The sequence below is a fragment of the Pseudonaja textilis genome, chromosome 16, assembly GCF_049901715.1.
Source record: "Pseudonaja textilis isolate UNSWEBS1 chromosome 16, rPseTex1.2, whole genome shotgun sequence".
Lineage (NCBI taxonomy): Eukaryota > Metazoa > Chordata > Lepidosauria > Squamata > Elapidae > Pseudonaja > Pseudonaja textilis.
Window position 1 is genome coordinate 1,925,270 of NC_142005.1, and position 17,015 is coordinate 1,942,284.

The window sequence follows — 17,015 nt, forward strand, 5'->3', positions numbered from 1 at the left end:
TCCTGTCTCCCCTGGTCCTTCTCTTCCCTAGACTAACCAGGCCCGGATCCTGCAATTGTCCGTCGTATCTTTGAGTCTCCAGTCCCCTCATCGTCTTGCAGTGCTTCTCTGCACTCTTTCCAGAGTCTCGGCATCTTTTTTGTATCCTGGTGACCAAAATTGGATGCCATACTCCAGGTGTGGCCTTACGAAGGCTTTATAGAGTGGGATTGGGACCTCTCTTTTTCTTGACCGTATCCCTTTGTTAATGCCATTTAGGATTGCCTTGGCTTTTTTGCTGCTGTATTTATTGAAATTTATACGCATATAAATTTAATAAATAAGTAAAGTGTGTGTGCATCTCTCTCTTTTCTCTCTCTATAAAATTAAGTTCCAGAGCAATCCCTGCTTGCTTTTGTGAGTTGAAGGATCTTTCATTGGAGGAAGAAAGATCTGGGTTTTTTTCCCTATTTCCCCCCACCCCACCCCACCCCCCCAAAAAACAAAACACCAAATCAGCACTGGATTAACGGGGGGAACACCAATCGTTATTTTAACTCAACTTGGAATTCTGCTGAAATGGCTGTTTTTCTTCCTCTGGAGTTGGAGATCAGGCGGGGATGTTTTCAAATGTTCTGTCCGTCGGAATATCAGCAGGGCAATGTGCCCCCCTGCTGGAACTTAAATAGCCCACAGTGTATTTAAGTAAGCACTGAGAAAGGAGGGAGGGAAGAAGGAAGGAAGGAAGGAAGGAAGGAAGGAAGGAAGGAAGGAAGGAAGGAAGGAAGGAAGGAAGGAAGGAAGGAAAAGTAGACAAGGAAAGAAGGAAGGAAAAAGAGAAGGGATGGAGGGAAAGACAGGAAGGAAGGAAGGAAGGAAGGAAGGAAGGAAGGAAGGAAGGAAGGAAGGAAGGAAAGAAAGAAGGAGAAAGGAAGGAAGGAGAAAGGAAGAAGGAAGGAAGGAAGGAAGGAAGGAAGGAAGGAAGGAAGGAAGAAGGAAGGAAGGAAGGAAGGAGAAAGAAGGAAGGAAGGAAGGAAGGAAGGAAGGAGGAAGGAAGGAAGGAAGGAAGGAAGGAAGGAAGGAAGGAAGGAAGGAAGGAAGGGCCTCCCCTGGCATTCTCACGTTATTACGCAAAAATGAAGAACAATAAACAAGTCAAACTATTTATTCAAGAGACGCTGGTCCTCGAATTCTGCGTCGTTGAAATAGAACAATTTGCCTTGGACACTTTGGCTACCAGTGTGCAAACTCCCAAACGTTGCAGGAGGCGGTCAGCCCGCTCCTGGAAGACCCAGCTCAGGGAAAGCAGCTCCTGAACCCTTTCCCGGGCTTAGCCCCTTCCCCTGGAGCCCCCGGGTTCAGTCCTCCAAGTTACGGAAGGCGTTCTGCATCTCTTCATTCAGCTGAGCGTAGCAGGCTTTTATCTTGGCCTCGCCATCCTTTCCTGGGTCCTGCGTGGAATACGGAATAACAGACTTGGAAGGGGCCTCGGAGGCCTTCTAGTCGAACCTCCTGCCCAAGTAGCAGACCCTAGAGCCTAGGCCATCTCAGTCAAAGGGCTGTCCAGGCTCGTTTGGAGAACCTCTAGTCATGGAGCAGCCACAACTCCAGGAAGAAAGCTGATCTATCTGTCATCTATCTCCCTACCTCCCTCTCTTCCTCTCTCTCTCTATCTCCTCTATCTATGGATCTATCAATCTATCTATCTTTTTTCTAATCTCTTTCTCTCTCTTTCTATCTATCTACCTCTATCTATTTCTCTCTATTGTCTGTCTATCTATCTATCTATCTATCTATCTATCTTTTTCTGATCTATCTATCTCTCTTTATCTATTTCTATCTCTCTATTGTCTGTCTGTCTCCCCCTCTCTCTATATCTCATTACCCTCTCTCTCTCATCTATCTATCTATCTATCTATCTATCTATCTATCTATCTATCTATCTATCTATCATCATTTATCTATTATTTCCACTTATTATCTATTTATTATCTATCTATCTATCTATCTATCTATCTATCTATCTATCTATCTATCTATCTATCTATCTATCATTTATCTATTATTTCCACTTATTATCTATTTATTATCTATCTATATCTATCTATCTATCTATCTATCTATCTATCTATCTATCTATCCATCCATCTATCCATCTATCCATCTATCTATCTATCTATCTATCTATCTGTCTGTCTGTCAGAAGAATCATGATTTAATTAGGGTGATTGCTGAAATCCTGACAGCTACAGTATTACATCTATCTCTATCAATCTATCTATTATTTCCATTTATTGTCTATTTATTATCTCTATCATCTATCTATCATCTATCTATCTATCTATCTATCTATCTATCTATCTATCTATCTATCTATCTATCTATCATGTATCTATATCTATCTATCTATCTATCTATCTATCTATCTATCTATCTATCTATCTATCTACCTACCTACCTACCTACCTACCTACCTTTCTGGCCTTGGAGGACTTCTACCCAACCCTCTGACCAGCAGGAGACCCTCCACCATTCCAGACAAGTGGCTGTCAAATCTCTTCCTAAAGGCTTCCAGTGATGGAGCACCTACAAGGTCTGGAGTCACTTCTGGAGACACGCCTCTTGGTTTGGAATTCTTTTTTTAAAAAAGGTACTTTTTGTGTGTTATTCAAATACCATGCGATTGATTGTTCTGTTAGGAAATTCTCCCTGAGTGCTGGGTTGAACCCGTCCCTCCCTCCTTCCCTCCCTTAACCTCACCTGGAACTTCATGGAGCTGAGCTTGTACATGATGTCGCCCAGGTTCTCCCGTATGGCGGCCCAGGTGATCTTGTGCTCCGATTGGGCTGTGGACTCCACGGCGTGGCGGGCCAGCTCATAAAAAGTGATCATGTTCTGTAGCATGCCCACCGTCTTGTAGAAAGGGCAGAACCTGAAGCAGATAACAGATCATCAGAGCTGGAAAGGACCTTGGAGGTCATCTAGTCCAACCCACGGCCCAAGCAGGAGACCCTACACCATTTCTGACAGATGGCAGCCGGGTCTCTTCTTGAAAGCCTCCAAAGATGAAGCTCCCATAACTTCTGCAGGCAACTTCTGTTCCAAGGGTGGATTGTTCTCCCTGTCAGAAAATTCCTCCTTATTTCCAGGTTGAATCTCCCCTTGGTCAGTTTCCATCTATTATTTCTTGTCTGGCCTTCAGGTGCCTTGGAGAATAGCTTGACCCCTTCCTCTTCTCTGGGGCAGCCCCTCAAATATTGGAAGGCTGCTATCATGTCTTCCCCTGGTCCTTCTCTTCCCTAGCCAAGAGATCCAAGGACACTCACCCCACCTCATCTTTCCTGGGAGAGCTTTGGGACAGTCACTGCCCCAGACCTTCAACTCTCCAGGGAGGGGAAAAATCAACAACCAGATTTTTCTCTTGTATGATTGTTTTCCAAAAGAAACAAGAAGGCAAAGAAAAATTCCAAGGAGGAGGGAGAATAGGTAGATCCTTCCAATTAGTCAATGATTATCTAAATATGACAAATTTTATCCACGATACAATAACAGATCAGTGAAATATAGGAAATAGGTTTACAGAAATAAGCATGCTAGGAAGAGGAGCGTTCTAGTAATAGAGATATTATGTATGTTAACAAGATAAGAATAAGACAAAAGTAGAAAATTAATACCAAAGTAATGAACATGGATGTAAATTTTAATTGTTGTTGCACAACAAGTCATCTGTACCCAGGCGACACTCCATTAAATGGAAGAGGAATTGTATGTACCTTAAATAAAATATTTTTTTATAAATAATAATAACAACGACAACTGACTACTTAGAACACCATAACCGAGTTGCTAAAACCATTCACTGGAAACTGTGCCAAAAGTTTGGATTTGAGTATAGTAACAACTACTAGGAACATCAGGTTGAGAAGGTTCTGGAGAATGAAAAAGTCAAGATCTTGTGGGACTTCAGAATTCAGACGGACAGGGATTTGGCCCACAACACACCTGACAGAACAACAGTTGAAAAGAAAAAGGTTTGGTTCACTGACATTGCAGCACCTGGTGATGCACGAACTGTAGACACGCAGCAAGAAAAAAAATCACAAAGTATCGGGAATTACAAATGGAAGTTGAGCAACTTTGGAAAAAGAAATCCCAAATTGTAATTGGAGCCCTTGGAGCAATACTGAAAGAGGAAGACCTGCCTGTTTGGAAATCCTGAATTTATTCTACAAAAAAACACCCTACGTGGAACAGCTCATATCCTACGATGCTACTTGAACAGTTCCTAGGCTGTGAATCTCACTAAAGATTAAACAACAACAACAACAAGGAGGAGAAGGAGGAGGAGGAGGAAAAGAAGAAGGACAAGGAGGAGGAGGAGGAGGAGGAGGAGAAGAAGAAGGACAAGGAGGAGGAGGAGGAGGAGGAGGAGGAGGAGGAGGAGGAGGAGGAGGAGGAGGAAGAGGAGAAGAGGAGGAGGAGGAGGAGGAGGAGGAGGAGGAGGAGGGAGGAGGAGGAGGAGGAGGAGAAGAAGAAGAAGAAGGAGAAGAAGAAGAAGAAGAAGAAGAGGAAGGAGGAGGAGGAGGAGGAGAAGAAGAAGAAGAAGAAGAAGAAGAAGAAGAGGAAGAGGAAGAGGAAGAGGAAGAAGAAGAAGAAGACGGAGGGAGGGGAGGAAGAAGAAGAAGGAGGAGGAGGAGGAGAAAGAAGAGGGAGGGATGGAGGAAGGAAAGGAAGAAGAAATAAGGAAGAAGAAGAAGAAGAAGAAGAAGAAGAAGAAGAAGAAGAAGAAATAAGGAAGAAGAAGAAGAAGAAGAAGAAGAAGAAGAAGAAGAAGAAGAAGAAGAAGAAGAAGAAGAAGAAGAAGAAGAAGAAGAAGAAATAAGGAAGAAGAAGAAGAAGAAGAAGAAGAAGAAGAAGAAGAAGAAGAAGAAGAAGAAGGAAGAGGAGGAGGAGGAGGAGGAGGAGGAGAAGAAGAAGAAGAAGAAGAGGAAGAGGAAGAGGAAGAGGAAGAGGAAGAAGAAGAAGAAGACGGAGGGAGGGGAGGAAGAAGAAGAAGGAGGAGGAGGAGGAGAAAGAAGAGGGAGGGATGGAGGAAGGAAAGGAAGAAGAAATAAGGAAGAAGAAGAAGAAGAAGAAATAAGGAAGAAGAAGAAGAAGAAGAAGAAGAAGAAGAAGAAGAAGAAGAAGAAGAAGAAGAAGAAGAAGAAGAAGAAGAAGAAGAAGAAGAAGAAGAAGAAGAAGAAGAAGTAGAAGATAGTCTCTGGAACGATTGCTTTCATTCCATTTCCAACGGCATTTCAAGAACTGAATATGGATCCAAACCCTTCTTTCTGGGATCAAAGAGGTGTGTTCCCCCAAAATGGTGCTGGTTATCACCTTTAAAGCCCTATCTGGCTTTGGGCCAGGTTATTTGAAGGAGGGCCTCTCCTCTATGACATCCCCCCCTAGGATAGGAAGTGAGGGCATGTTAAGGGTCTCATCGGCCAGGGGATGTGCTTCTGGTGAGACCACCAAAGGGGGCCTTCTCGGTGGTGGCCCCTTCTCTGCGGAACACTCTTCCCCTGGAGGTGGTGGCCCCCCCAGCCTCTTGCTTTACTGAAAGGCCCTAAATGTGGAGTTTGGTCAGTGGTTTCCCTGGGACCCCGAATGGAAACAGGGCAGCCAAATACAGCTGTTTCACAAATACAGGCAGGTAGTCCTTTAACGTACAATAGTCGTTCGTTTGGTGACCTTTCTGAGTTACAACAGCCCTGAATAAAAAGGGGATTGTGGCCATTTTCATACTTATGACCATTGCAGCCATCCCCGGGGTCACTTGATCAAAATTGGATGATTGTGACTATCATTATTTGACTATGACTATCGTTCAGTGCTGTACCTATTATGATTCTTTTTTTAATTTTTTTTTATTTTAACAACAAAACAACAAACATAGACATACCACATAAAACATAAAAGTATCATCCTTCTTCATAAATTTACAAACAGCGCATCGATTGGTTTACCACTTTTTTTTTGTGCATCCATTTCCTAGTCGCTAATATAATTATATTACATAATAGCTCATATTATCAATCAATAATTGTATAACCTAATATCATCGCTAAAAACAACATTTATCTATAATTTTGTTAATTCATATTTTAACGAGATAACTATAGTTTACTTAATTTATTTTGCAATAAATCATAAGATCATACCAAATCTATCTTGATAATATTTTATAAAGATAATATCAAGAAAAAAAAGGAAAAAAAAATTTGTATGCTAAATCTGAATATTCTATTATTATGTTTTATTATCTAACCATTGATAAAAAAGATCCCAAACTTCATAGAATTGTTTATCTTCTTGTTCTCTAATTTCAAATGTCAATTTACTCATTTCAGCCCAATCCAATATTTTCTTAATAATTTCTTCCTCTGATGGAGTTTTCTCACTCTTCCAGTTTTTAGCAAATACAATCCTAGCCGCTGTTAATATATTTACAATCAAATACTGCGTGCTGTACCTTATGATTCTTGACGAACGCATCTTTTCCTTTTATGTGCACTGAGAGCATTTGCACCAAAATTCTTTGTGTGTGTTGTGGTTCGCCAGCAGCCAGTGCAGCCAGCAGCGGAATCGGACAGTGGGGAAGAACGGGGACCAGTCTGGGAGTCTTGGGAGAACTCGGACGAGGGTCCTGCATCCGATGCAGGGAAGGGGCCAGGACCACCTGGGAGTTATGTGCTGCCTGTGGAGCTTCCGGGGTCTGGCAGCAGTGAGGCAGAGGAGCAAGGGGAGCCTGTTCCCAGTTTGCGCATGTGCAGAGCTGCCAGAAGGCCAGAGCAGCTGAGACAAAAGGGGCGACTCGGGAGTAAGGCTGGGAGGTGATTGCCCCTCCCACAAGGTATAAAAGACAGGCAGATGATGAAACCTTTGCAGGAAGCAAAGTCGTTTGTTTGGTTCAGGTTCATTCTTGAAGCTCTTGGTACTTGGTTGGTTTTTTTTCTCTCATTCATTTGACATTTCTGCTATTGGCAACACATCACAGGAACGAAAGGTGGGTGCTTATCTCGAGGGACTGTTTGAGATTCATTACCAGCTGGGAATGAAAACAATTCCCAGCGTTGCAATAAAATAAGACTTGCTTTTAAAATAAGTGTGTGCGTAATTACGGTCTAGGAAGCCTTGGTCAGAATAGTGTGCCTAATCACACTTGGCCAATAAAGAATTCATTCATCCATCCATCCATCCATTCATTTGGAGGCTTGACCAATGGCTCATACGTAGGACGGTCGCAGCCTCCTGGGGTCACTTTTGTGGAGGTTTTCAAGAGGAGACTGGAATGGTCTATGTCTTCTGCTTGAGCAAGGGGTTGGACTAGAGGACCTCCAAGGTCCCTTCCAACCCTATTGTTGTTCTATGTTCTATTCTAAGATGCCTAGCCATCGCCAGTACCTCCAAGGTCCCTTCTACCCACAGGATGCTACGATGCCTAGTCAAATTCAGGACCTCAAAGGTGCCTTCTAGTCTTGGGAGTCTATGATTTGAGGATACCTACTCATCACAAGTTGGGTTGTTGTCATTGGTTTCATAGTTCCAGAGTAAAATTGTGAGATTCCCTGTTAAGATTGACCCAAAATCTATGTCTCCCCCTTTTGTGACCAGCAAAGTCAACGAGGAAGCTGGATTCACTTAACGTCCACGTTCCTCGCTTAACAACTGCATTGATTCACTTAACAGCGGTGGCGAGAAAGGCTGTAAAATGGGGCCACGTTCACTTAACAAATGTCTCAGTTAGCAACAGAAATTCGGTCGTAGGTTGAGGATTGCCTGTACGAACAATGACACACGGCCGTACATTTTGTGGCTGTAAAATGGGGCCACGTTCACTAAACAAATCTCTCAGTTAGCAACAGAAATTCGGTCGTAGGTTGAGGATAGCCTGTACGAACAATGACACGCGGCCGTACATTTTGTGGCTCGCTGCCGGGGGCTGCGTGGAAACCCAAACGGGGGGGTCCTGCAGACTTCACAAGTGCCCTTGAGGAGACCTGCCCCAGGGTGGAGGACGCGCTGTGAGGTGGTGAGAAGCCCCCGCATTACCTGTCGTAGGAAGAGTAGCCGTTTTGCTGCAGAAAGTCGTCTTTGAGCAGCTTGGCGACTTCCAGGGTGATCTTGTCGCTTTCCGCAAGGGATGCCTGAACAATACAAAACGGGAGAGAGGGTGGACATGCGTGTGGACGTAGCAGCAGAAGAAAGGAAGGCACCAAGGGAGGCGATAAATTGGGCCTTGCCGCTCTGCCTCAGGAAGGTTCCCTTTTAGAAGAGAAGTCCTGGAGCCGGGCGTTAAACGGTAGAGTCCTGGCTGCTCCCTGAGCCCGGTGGCTTTCTTGCGGACGCTTCATGACCCAACTAGGGAACACTGTCAGGTGCTGGATGGGGAAGGGGGTTTGTGGAAAGGAGGAGGAGGAGGGAGGAGGGAGGGAGGGAGGAAAGGAACAAGAGAGAAGGAAGAGGAGGAGGAGGAGGAGGAGGAGGAGGAGGAGGAGGAGGAGGAGGAGGAGGAGGAGGAGGAGGAGGAGGAGAAAGATGAGAAAGAAGAGGGGGGATGGAGGAAGGAAAGGAAGAAGAAATAAGGAAGAAGGAAGAAGAAGAAGAAGAGGAGGAGGAGGAGGAGGAGGAGGAGGAGGAGGAGGAGGAGGAGGAAAGAGGAGGAGGAGGAAGAAGAGGGAGGGATGGAGGAAGGAAAGGAAGAAGAAATAAGGAGGAAGGAAGAAGGAAGGAGAAGAAGAAGAAGAAGAGGAAGAGGAAGAGGAAGAGGAGGAGGAGGAGGAGGAGGAGGAGGAGAAAGAAGAGGGAGGGATGGAGGAAGGAAAGGAAGAAGAAATAAGGAAGAAGGAAGAAGGAAGGAGAGGAGGAGGAGGAGGAGTGGGGGAGGGAGGGTGGGAGGGAGGAAAGGAAGAAGAACGTGAGAGAGGAGGAAGAGGAAGAAGAGGAGGAGGATTGTGAGGTCTTCAGCAGATGTTTCATGACCCAGCTAGGGAACATCATCAGTGCTAGAAGGGAGTGGGGTTTGTGGAATGAAGCTGTAGGAGAAGGGGAGGAGGAGGAGGAGTGTGGGGTCTTGGGTGCTCTCTGGGCTTGGGGGTTTCCTTTCAGGCCTTTCACGACCCAACTAGGGAACAGCATCAGTGCTAGATGGGCGGGGTTTGCTGCTCCCTGTTTCCATACAGCAGCTTGCTCCGTCGGGTGTGAGCGGGATGGGTTTTCCTCCCAGGAGATTCCCGGATCCCAGGATTGCTTTTGTATTCCTTTGCCTCTGGCTTAAGTAGGGGGTGGACTGGAAGACCTCTCAGGCCCCTTCCGGCCCTTGTGCCTCTGACCTCCTACCTTTCCCACCAGCTGGACAATCTCGGCCAGGTCCTCCTCCTCCTGCAGGATCTCCTTGGCCTTCGTTCGCAGGGAGATGAACTCTGGGTAGAGCCGCTCGTAGTGCTCGTCCAGCGCCCGCGTGTATTTGCTGTAGCTGATCAGCCAGTTGACGGAGGGGAAGTGCTTCCGCTGGGCCAGCTTCTTGTCCAGGCCCCAGAAGACCTGCAGGCCGAGCACACACACACACACACACGGGCCTTGTCGGATGGCTTGATTCGTCTTTTAGTGTATTATTGCGTTGCGTTACTTTAGTGTATTATTGCATTTTATTTTAATTTTATAATATTTTATTCATTAATTATTATTTCATTTATTTTACTATTTCATTTTATTATTTATTATTTTACTATTTCATTTTATTATTATTTGATTTGATTTTTATTATTATTTGATTTGTTTATTATTTTATTATATTATTTTATTTTTAAAAAAATTAAAAATCCCTTCCTCCCTTCCTCCCTCCCTTCCTTCCTTCCTTCCTTCCTTCCTTCCTTCCTTCCTTCCTTCCTTCCTTCCTTCCTTCCTTCCTGTTAGAATGTTGCATTTCAGGCTAATTCTGCCCACTGCCAGGAGTTCAATCCTGACCAGCTCCAGGTCGACTCAGCCTTCTGCCCTTCCGAGGTCGGTAAAATGAGGACTCAGATTGTTGGGGGCAAATAGGCCGACTCTGTAAACTGCTTGGAGAGGGCTGTGAAGGCACTGTGAAGGTGACAACCATCAAACCAGCCATTCGATGGGCTTCATAGCCCCCTGGCTCCCAGGCCTGCTGGTAGAATCATGTTTTTAGGGCTTTCCAAAAGAGTCACAAGATGGAGGCCAGTCTTATCTCCACGATATGCCACAGGGAGGGAACATGTGGTGGCCTGTCAGCCAACGGCCCCTCCAGCAGCCAAATCAGAGGAGGAGGAGGAGGAGGTGTGGGAGTCGGGGTCTGCATCAGGGCAACCTGGGAGGCGGAACCTGGGCTGTCTAGTGCCTGATGTGTGGATGCACAGAAGGCAGAGGAGAGGAGAGCAGTGGAAATCTATGGGCTGGACCTCGGGACGGAAGAGCCACCGCTGCTAGCAAAGCCCCACCGTAGCTCTGGGGATCAAAGGCAGGGGACAAAGATGAATAGATGTGGCGGACAACTATTCACCTCCTCGATGGACGGACTTGTAAGCCTGCGGTGAGAGAGGAACTTGGCCGGGGCTGCCGGCATTCCTAACAAAGGGATCTTTTGAGTTCACGTCAAGAGGGTGTGTCGTGTTTGGGGAGCTGGGTCAGAACAGGGCCACCACAGAGAAGGCCCTTCTTCTGGATCCCACCAGGAGGGCCTCCTAAAGAGAGGGGACCAGTAGCCTCCCCTGGCCCCCGCTACTCTGGTGGGCGACTTAAGGAAAGACGGTGTTTCAAAGAACCTGGCCTGAAGCCATGGAGGATTTGGAAGGGGGCAACCGGCACCCTGAATTGGACTCAGAAGCAAATTGGCACCCAGTGCGGCTCCCACAAGAGAGGTGACCACATCATGCAAATCTAGGCTTGCACAAAACCATGTAGGTTGCCACATTTTGGACCAATTAGAGCTTTCGGATACTTTCCAGGGGCAGCCCCATGCAGAGGGCATTGCAGTAGTCAAGATGGGAGGTGACTAGGGCGTGGATTTGTTCGCAGCGGGATGGTTGGTCCAGGAAAAGGGTTGGATGCTCCCAGGGGCGCTAAGGAGGTGGAAGCAGTAAAAACCTGACTCACCTGGACAATCCCCAGAGTTGCAGAGGTGACGGGATCCGAGAAATCCCCGCCAGGAGGGGACACCCTATAAGAAACAGGCAAGAGGAGGTTGGTCAAAGGCATAAATCCCAAATAGCTGATGATTTCGCCTATGAAGACCCAGGGCGTGACACAAAAATAACCAAGTCAGAAAAGTAGAATAAATTCCCTTTATTGCCTCCAACTTCAGCCCCAATGTCCAATTATCTTCAACTGGGTATCAAACTCTTCCATAAAACAGTCTACGAAGAAAGTAAATGCAGTCCGAAGCAAAAGTAAAAATAATTAGAAAGAAAAAAACCAACGCAAACTACACTGGAGTCATTAACACGGCAGGCCAGGATGATAAATTGCAGGCTTCCACAAGATAACGCAGCACCCACAGTTGGGAGGACCCCAAAACCCAGATAAACCTCGACCAAGATAATGCACGCTTTGCTTCCAGCAAGGAGCTGTTGTGCAGGTACCCTGTTCTCCCAGCTGCAATTAATGACAGGGATCAGGGCCTTTTTCTCCACCCTAAGCCATGTTGCTCCCTTCTCCGTTCCTCCCTGCGTGCCCTAGGATGAAGAGGGGATGGGTCTTGCTCTGAATGCCCAGCCGGACTGTGCCCTTCCCCCGTTTCTTCCACAGCCACCAGACCCCCACTCCCACTCCCTCTCAGCTTCTCAATCTCCCCCTCAGAATCAGACCCCAACAAGGGTATGACATCTCCCTCCTACCAACGGCTGAAGTTTGTTTACAAAGCTTTCCCGTCAGCAGCATCCAACGCCTTGATGAGAACATTGAGATTTCAACCCAGCCAATGGTTGGCTTGCAAAAATGAAGAGATCCGCTGCTAAAAGATGTCTAATGATGAGGGAATAGAAGGGGAACGCATCAAATTTCCAGATGATACCAAGCTGGCAGGAATAGCCAACACCCTATAACCGTGATGGCGATCCTATAGCATGTGTGCCACAGGTGGAATGCAAAGCCATTTGTGCCGGCACGCGAGCCACAGGCAAACTTATCTCACTGAACATGCACATGCCTCACAGCTGATTTTCGGCCGGTTTGAGGCCTTTTTCGGCCTCCCAGAGGTTTGAGGAAGGCTTCTGCAGGCTGAAAAATAGGCCTGTTTCGTCACTTCCTGGATTTCCAGAAATACCAGAAGTGACAAAACAGGTCTATTTTTCGGCCTGCAAAGGCTTTCCTCAAGCATCTGGGAGGCCAAAAATCAGCTGTGAAGTGCAGTGCAGTTAAGGGGGGCAGTGGCGGGGGGAAATTGCATGCGCAGGGGTGTGGTGGGGCGCACACATTGCCTTCTGGGTGCTGGCACATGAGCGTGCATGCACAAGTGGCACCCAATTTTTGGCATAGGAGCCCAAAAAGGTTAGCCACCACTGCCCTAGAAGTTAGGCTCAAGATCCAGAAGGATCTTGACAGACTGGAACACTGGGCCGTAACTAACAAAACGAAATTCAATGTAGAGAAAAGTCAAGTCTTACACTTAGGCAAGAAAAACCAAAAGTACACATACAGACTGGGTGAAACCAGGCTCAATAGCAGTAACTGGGAGAGGGATCTTGGAGTCTTAGCGGACAACCAGTTAAATATGAGCCAGCCGTGTGCAGCAGCAGCCAAAAAAGCGAATGCAATCCTAAGTTGCATTAACAGAGGGATACAATCAAGATCAAGGGAAGTACTAATACCACTCTATAAAGCCTGAGTGAGACCACACCTAGAGTACTGCATCCAGTTTTGGTCACCACTATAAAAAAGATGTTGAAGCTCTAGAAAAAGTGCAGAGAAGAGCAACCAGGATGATGAGGGGACTGGAGGCTAAAACATACAATGAACGATAGCAGGAACTGAGCCTGGCTAGTCTTGGGAAGAGAAGGACCAGGGGAGACATGATAGCGGTCTTCCAATGTTTGATGGGCTGCCACAGAGAGGAGGAAGGGGTCAAGCTATTATCCAAGGCACCTGAGGACCAGAGAAGGAATAATGGATGGAAACTGAACAAGGAGAGATTCAATCTAGAAATAAGGAGGAATTTTCTGACAGTGAGAGCAATCCACCCACGGAACAGAAGTTGCCTTCGGAAGTTGTGGGAGCTTCATCCCCGGAGGCTTTCAAGAGGAGACTCGACTGCCACCTGTCAGAAATGATGTAGGGTCTACTACTCTTCAGTGGGGGGGGGGGTGGACTAGATGACCTCCAAGGTCCCTACCAATTCTGTTAATCTGTATCTAAGAATCTGGCAACTTACGCTCCGACGATGCTGACGCTTCCCTCTCGCTCAGGGCTTCCCAGGCACCTGACACGGCCGGCCCGTTCATAGAAGGACGCCAAGCGGGCGCCCAGGTAGGCTGGGTACCCACTGTCTGCAAAGGAAAAAGAGAGTTTGGGTCTCTCGTGGTTTGGAAAAAGTCCGCGAAAGTTGAGGAGGGAATGAAGACGCAGGAAGATCTGTTCCTTCTGAATGTGGTTCTCAACCTGGACAGCTTTAAGGAAGGCAGACTTCAACTCCCAGAATCCCCCACTGCATTTCGGAAAGCTAAATCAATGCTTCTCGATCTCAGCCTCTTTAAGAGATGTGGACTTTGTTGGAAGTGTAAACAAACAACAGGTACTTTCTTTCACATGTGGTGGTTGTGCCCCAAAGCCAAAAAATTCTGGAATGAATTAAAAAATTGGCTGCAGGAAATAACAAATGAAAAAAAAAATAGAATTCAAACCGGAAATGTTTTTATTAGGGATAATTAGAAGTGAATATAAAAAAGAAATTGAATATTTCATAATACATATTCTGACAGCAGCAAAAATAACTTAGGCTCAAAATTGGAAAGCGGAGGGTAATCCCACAGATAATATGTTAATGGAAAAACTTATGGATTGTGCAGAAATGAATAAACTTATCGTGGAGTTGCAAGAGAAAGAAAAAAGAATTCTATATGGTCTGGGATAATCTATATACTTGGATAGATAACAAGAATAATAGTTTATATATAATGTAAATATGAATAATGTATATATGCATAGAGATATGAATGATGGAAGATGGAAAAAATGGTACAATGTATTGCAAAAAATGTAAACATGATTTGTGTGTTTTTTTTTAAATTATAAAACTTTAATAAAAAAAATATTTTAAAAAAAAGAAACGTGGACTTCAGCTCAAAATAAGGAAAAACTCTCAGGAACTTTGAATTCCCCGAAGTAAAACTTTATTGAATACACCATTTTGGTACTGAAGAATCAAAACCAGCACTGGTTTCTTCCCACGCAAATGCTTGCCTGGTTAAACAACAGCTTCCCCTTTTTCCCCGCCTCTGAGTGGTCACATTGTCCAATCATGAGACGTCTTTTTGCTATGGGAACAGTCCGTCTCCTTCTCAAGCACCTGCAGCAGTGGCCTTGGTGGTTGCACAGGCTCTCACGGTCCACGCACACATTCTCAGCTTTCTATTTCCCCTTCTCTCCCACCTCCCAGTTCAAGTCCAAAAGGCATTTAGGGTTGAAAGAGACAAAGCAGTTCAAACTTGACACTCCCAGTATCTCCCATGTGTTCAGTGGGAAGGCCAGGAACTGGGTTGAACTGGTCCAGGGGTCTCCAACCTTAGCAACTTTAAGACTTGGGGACTTCATCTCTCAGAATTCCCCAGCCAGCCTGGGGAATTCAAACTGCCAAGGGTGGAGACCAGCCTATTGAAAAGAAGGATGAGGAGTGATAGGATCGCACTCTTCTAATATCTGAGGGGCTGCCCCAAAGACGAGGAGGGGATCAACCTATTCGGCAAAGCACCGGAGGGCAGGACAAGAAACAACAGATGGAAACTAACCAGGGAGAGAAGCAACCTGGAACTAAGGATAAATTTCCTGACAGTTAGAGAATGCTCCAACTCTGGAAGTTTTAAAAAAGATATTGGATAACCATTTGACTGAAGTGGGGTAGGGTTTCCTGCCTAGGCAGGGGGTTGGACTAGAAGACCTCCAAGGTCCCTTCCAACTCTGTTATTCTCTTCTCTTCTCTTCTCTTCTCTTCTCTTCTCTTCTCTTCTCTTCTCTTCTCTTCTCTTCTCTTCTGTTGTTCTCTTCTCTTCTCTTCTCTTCTATTTTCTATTCCTTCATTCCAATATTTGTTCCATTCTATTTTAAAAGGAAGTTTTTAAAAATGATGTTGGATAACCCTTTGTCTGAAGTGGTGTGGAGTTTCCTCCTTCCTAGGCAGGGGGCTGGACTAGAAGACCTTCAAGGTCCCTTCCAACTCTGTTAATCCTATTCTATTTCAAAATAGCCACGGTGGAGAACACCCTGGTTAGGAAGTCAAAGAAATGTATGGAGAGAGAGGGAAAAAAAACCAACCTGCAGGCATTTCAGCCAAACGGCCAGAAATCTCACGAAGGGCTTCCGCCCAGCGGGAGGTGGAGTCGGCCATCATGCTAACATGGTATCCCATGTCCCGGAAATATTCCGAGAGGGTGATTCCTGGGGAGAGAGAAAGGAAGGATTACCGGAAGATCCCAAAGAAAACTGAAGAGGCTTTGCTGGTCCCTTCCTACCTTTGTTATGCTGTGATTTTTATCAAAGGAGACAGCACGTGTGCCAGTCCTGAAAAAGGGAGAGAATGTTCTCACTTTGTGACATTGGCCGTCTTAGATAGTGGCGTCTGGCTCTCCTTGGCTGATCTTGGAAAAGGTATCAAATATTTGGGCAGGAATATTAAATCACCCGAAAGTTTCAGAGGGATACGACCGACAACAGCGCCGAAAAAAAGGCATTTACAGCCGGTCCTGGCACCTATGACCGTCACAGCATCCCTCCCTGTGGTCACATGGTCAAAATTCAGGCGTATCTTTAAACAAGGTAAAAAGGTGAAAAAGGTTCCCCTCACACCTACATGCTAGTCCCGTGATAGCAAACCTGTGTCACGCGTGCCACAAGCGGCCCGCAGAGCCATTTGTGCCAGCATGCGAGACGCAGGCAGACTTACCTCCCTGCGCATGCGCGTGCCTCTCAGGGGCTTGTAAAAAGCCTCTGCAAACTTTGCAGGCCGAATAATAGGCCCGTTTCATCACTTCCGGTAATACCGGAAGTGACAAAATGGGCCTATTATTCGTCCTGAAAAGCCTTGCAGAGACTTTTTCCAAGCCTCTGGGAGGCCGAAAAAGGCCTCAGACCAGCCAAAAAATCAGCTGCAAGGTGCAGTGCAGGTAAGGGGGTGGGGGTGGAGATTGCACACACATCCGCAGGGGGCGTGGGGAGGGTGGGCACACATTGCATTCTGGGTGCTGGCATGCTAGTGCGTGCGCGCTGGTGTGTGCACAATTTTTGGCACAGGAGCCCCAAAAGGTTAGCCACCACTGTGCTAGTCGTTTCCGGCTCTAGGGAGCGATGCTCATCTCCGTTACAAAGCCGAAGAGCCAGCGCTGTCTGAAGATGTCTCCGTGGTCATGTGGCTGGCATGACTAAATACCGAAAGCGCACAGAGCGTTGTTCCCTTCCCACCAAAGGGGTCCCTATTTTTCTACTTGCATTTTTTATTATGTGCTTTCGAACTGCTAGGTTGGCAGAAGCTGCTGGGACAAGTTAACAGGAGCTCCCTCCGTTATTCAGCGCTAAGGATTCGAACCGCCAAACTGCCAACCTTTCTGATCGACAAGCTCAGCCTCTGAGCTACTGAGCCACTGAGATCTGTAATGTCACAGGCTCATGTGATGGCACTTGCAACCTTCCCAGCCAACTGTCAACTCATGAAATATTTCTGTGGTCTTTTTAGAGTTGCCAACAGAAAGGGAGGAAATTGGAAAAAGGTTTGGAAATTGAAAGTGCATTCCATAAATGTTTTCAAAGATAGTAACTAGATGACTGAAGTTTCTGCC

At 46.1% G+C, this 17,015-nt stretch overlaps 1 protein-coding gene across 2 annotated transcripts in view; it reads right to left on the reverse strand.

Annotated features, from left to right (window-relative positions):
• Positions 1–1,147: 1,147 nt before the first annotated feature.
• LOC113447468 (V-type proton ATPase catalytic subunit A-like) overlaps positions 1,148–17,015 on the reverse strand; it is a 30,244-nt gene continuing 14,376 nt past the window's right edge. For both annotated transcript variants that reach the window (XM_087914122.1, XM_087914121.1), the window contains 7 exons: positions 15,499–15,621; positions 13,403–13,517; positions 11,131–11,194; positions 9,358–9,561; positions 8,071–8,165; positions 2,740–2,911; positions 1,148–1,430 (listed from right to left, as the gene is read on the reverse strand). In XM_087914122.1, the coding sequence (XP_087770248.1) occupies positions 1,338–1,430; positions 2,740–2,911; positions 8,071–8,165; positions 9,358–9,561; positions 11,131–11,194; positions 13,403–13,517; positions 15,499–15,621 (866 nt within the window). In that variant the 3' untranslated portion in view covers positions 1,148–1,337. The remainder of the gene's footprint in view (positions 1,431–2,739; positions 2,912–8,070; positions 8,166–9,357; positions 9,562–11,130; positions 11,195–13,402; positions 13,518–15,498; positions 15,622–17,015) is intronic.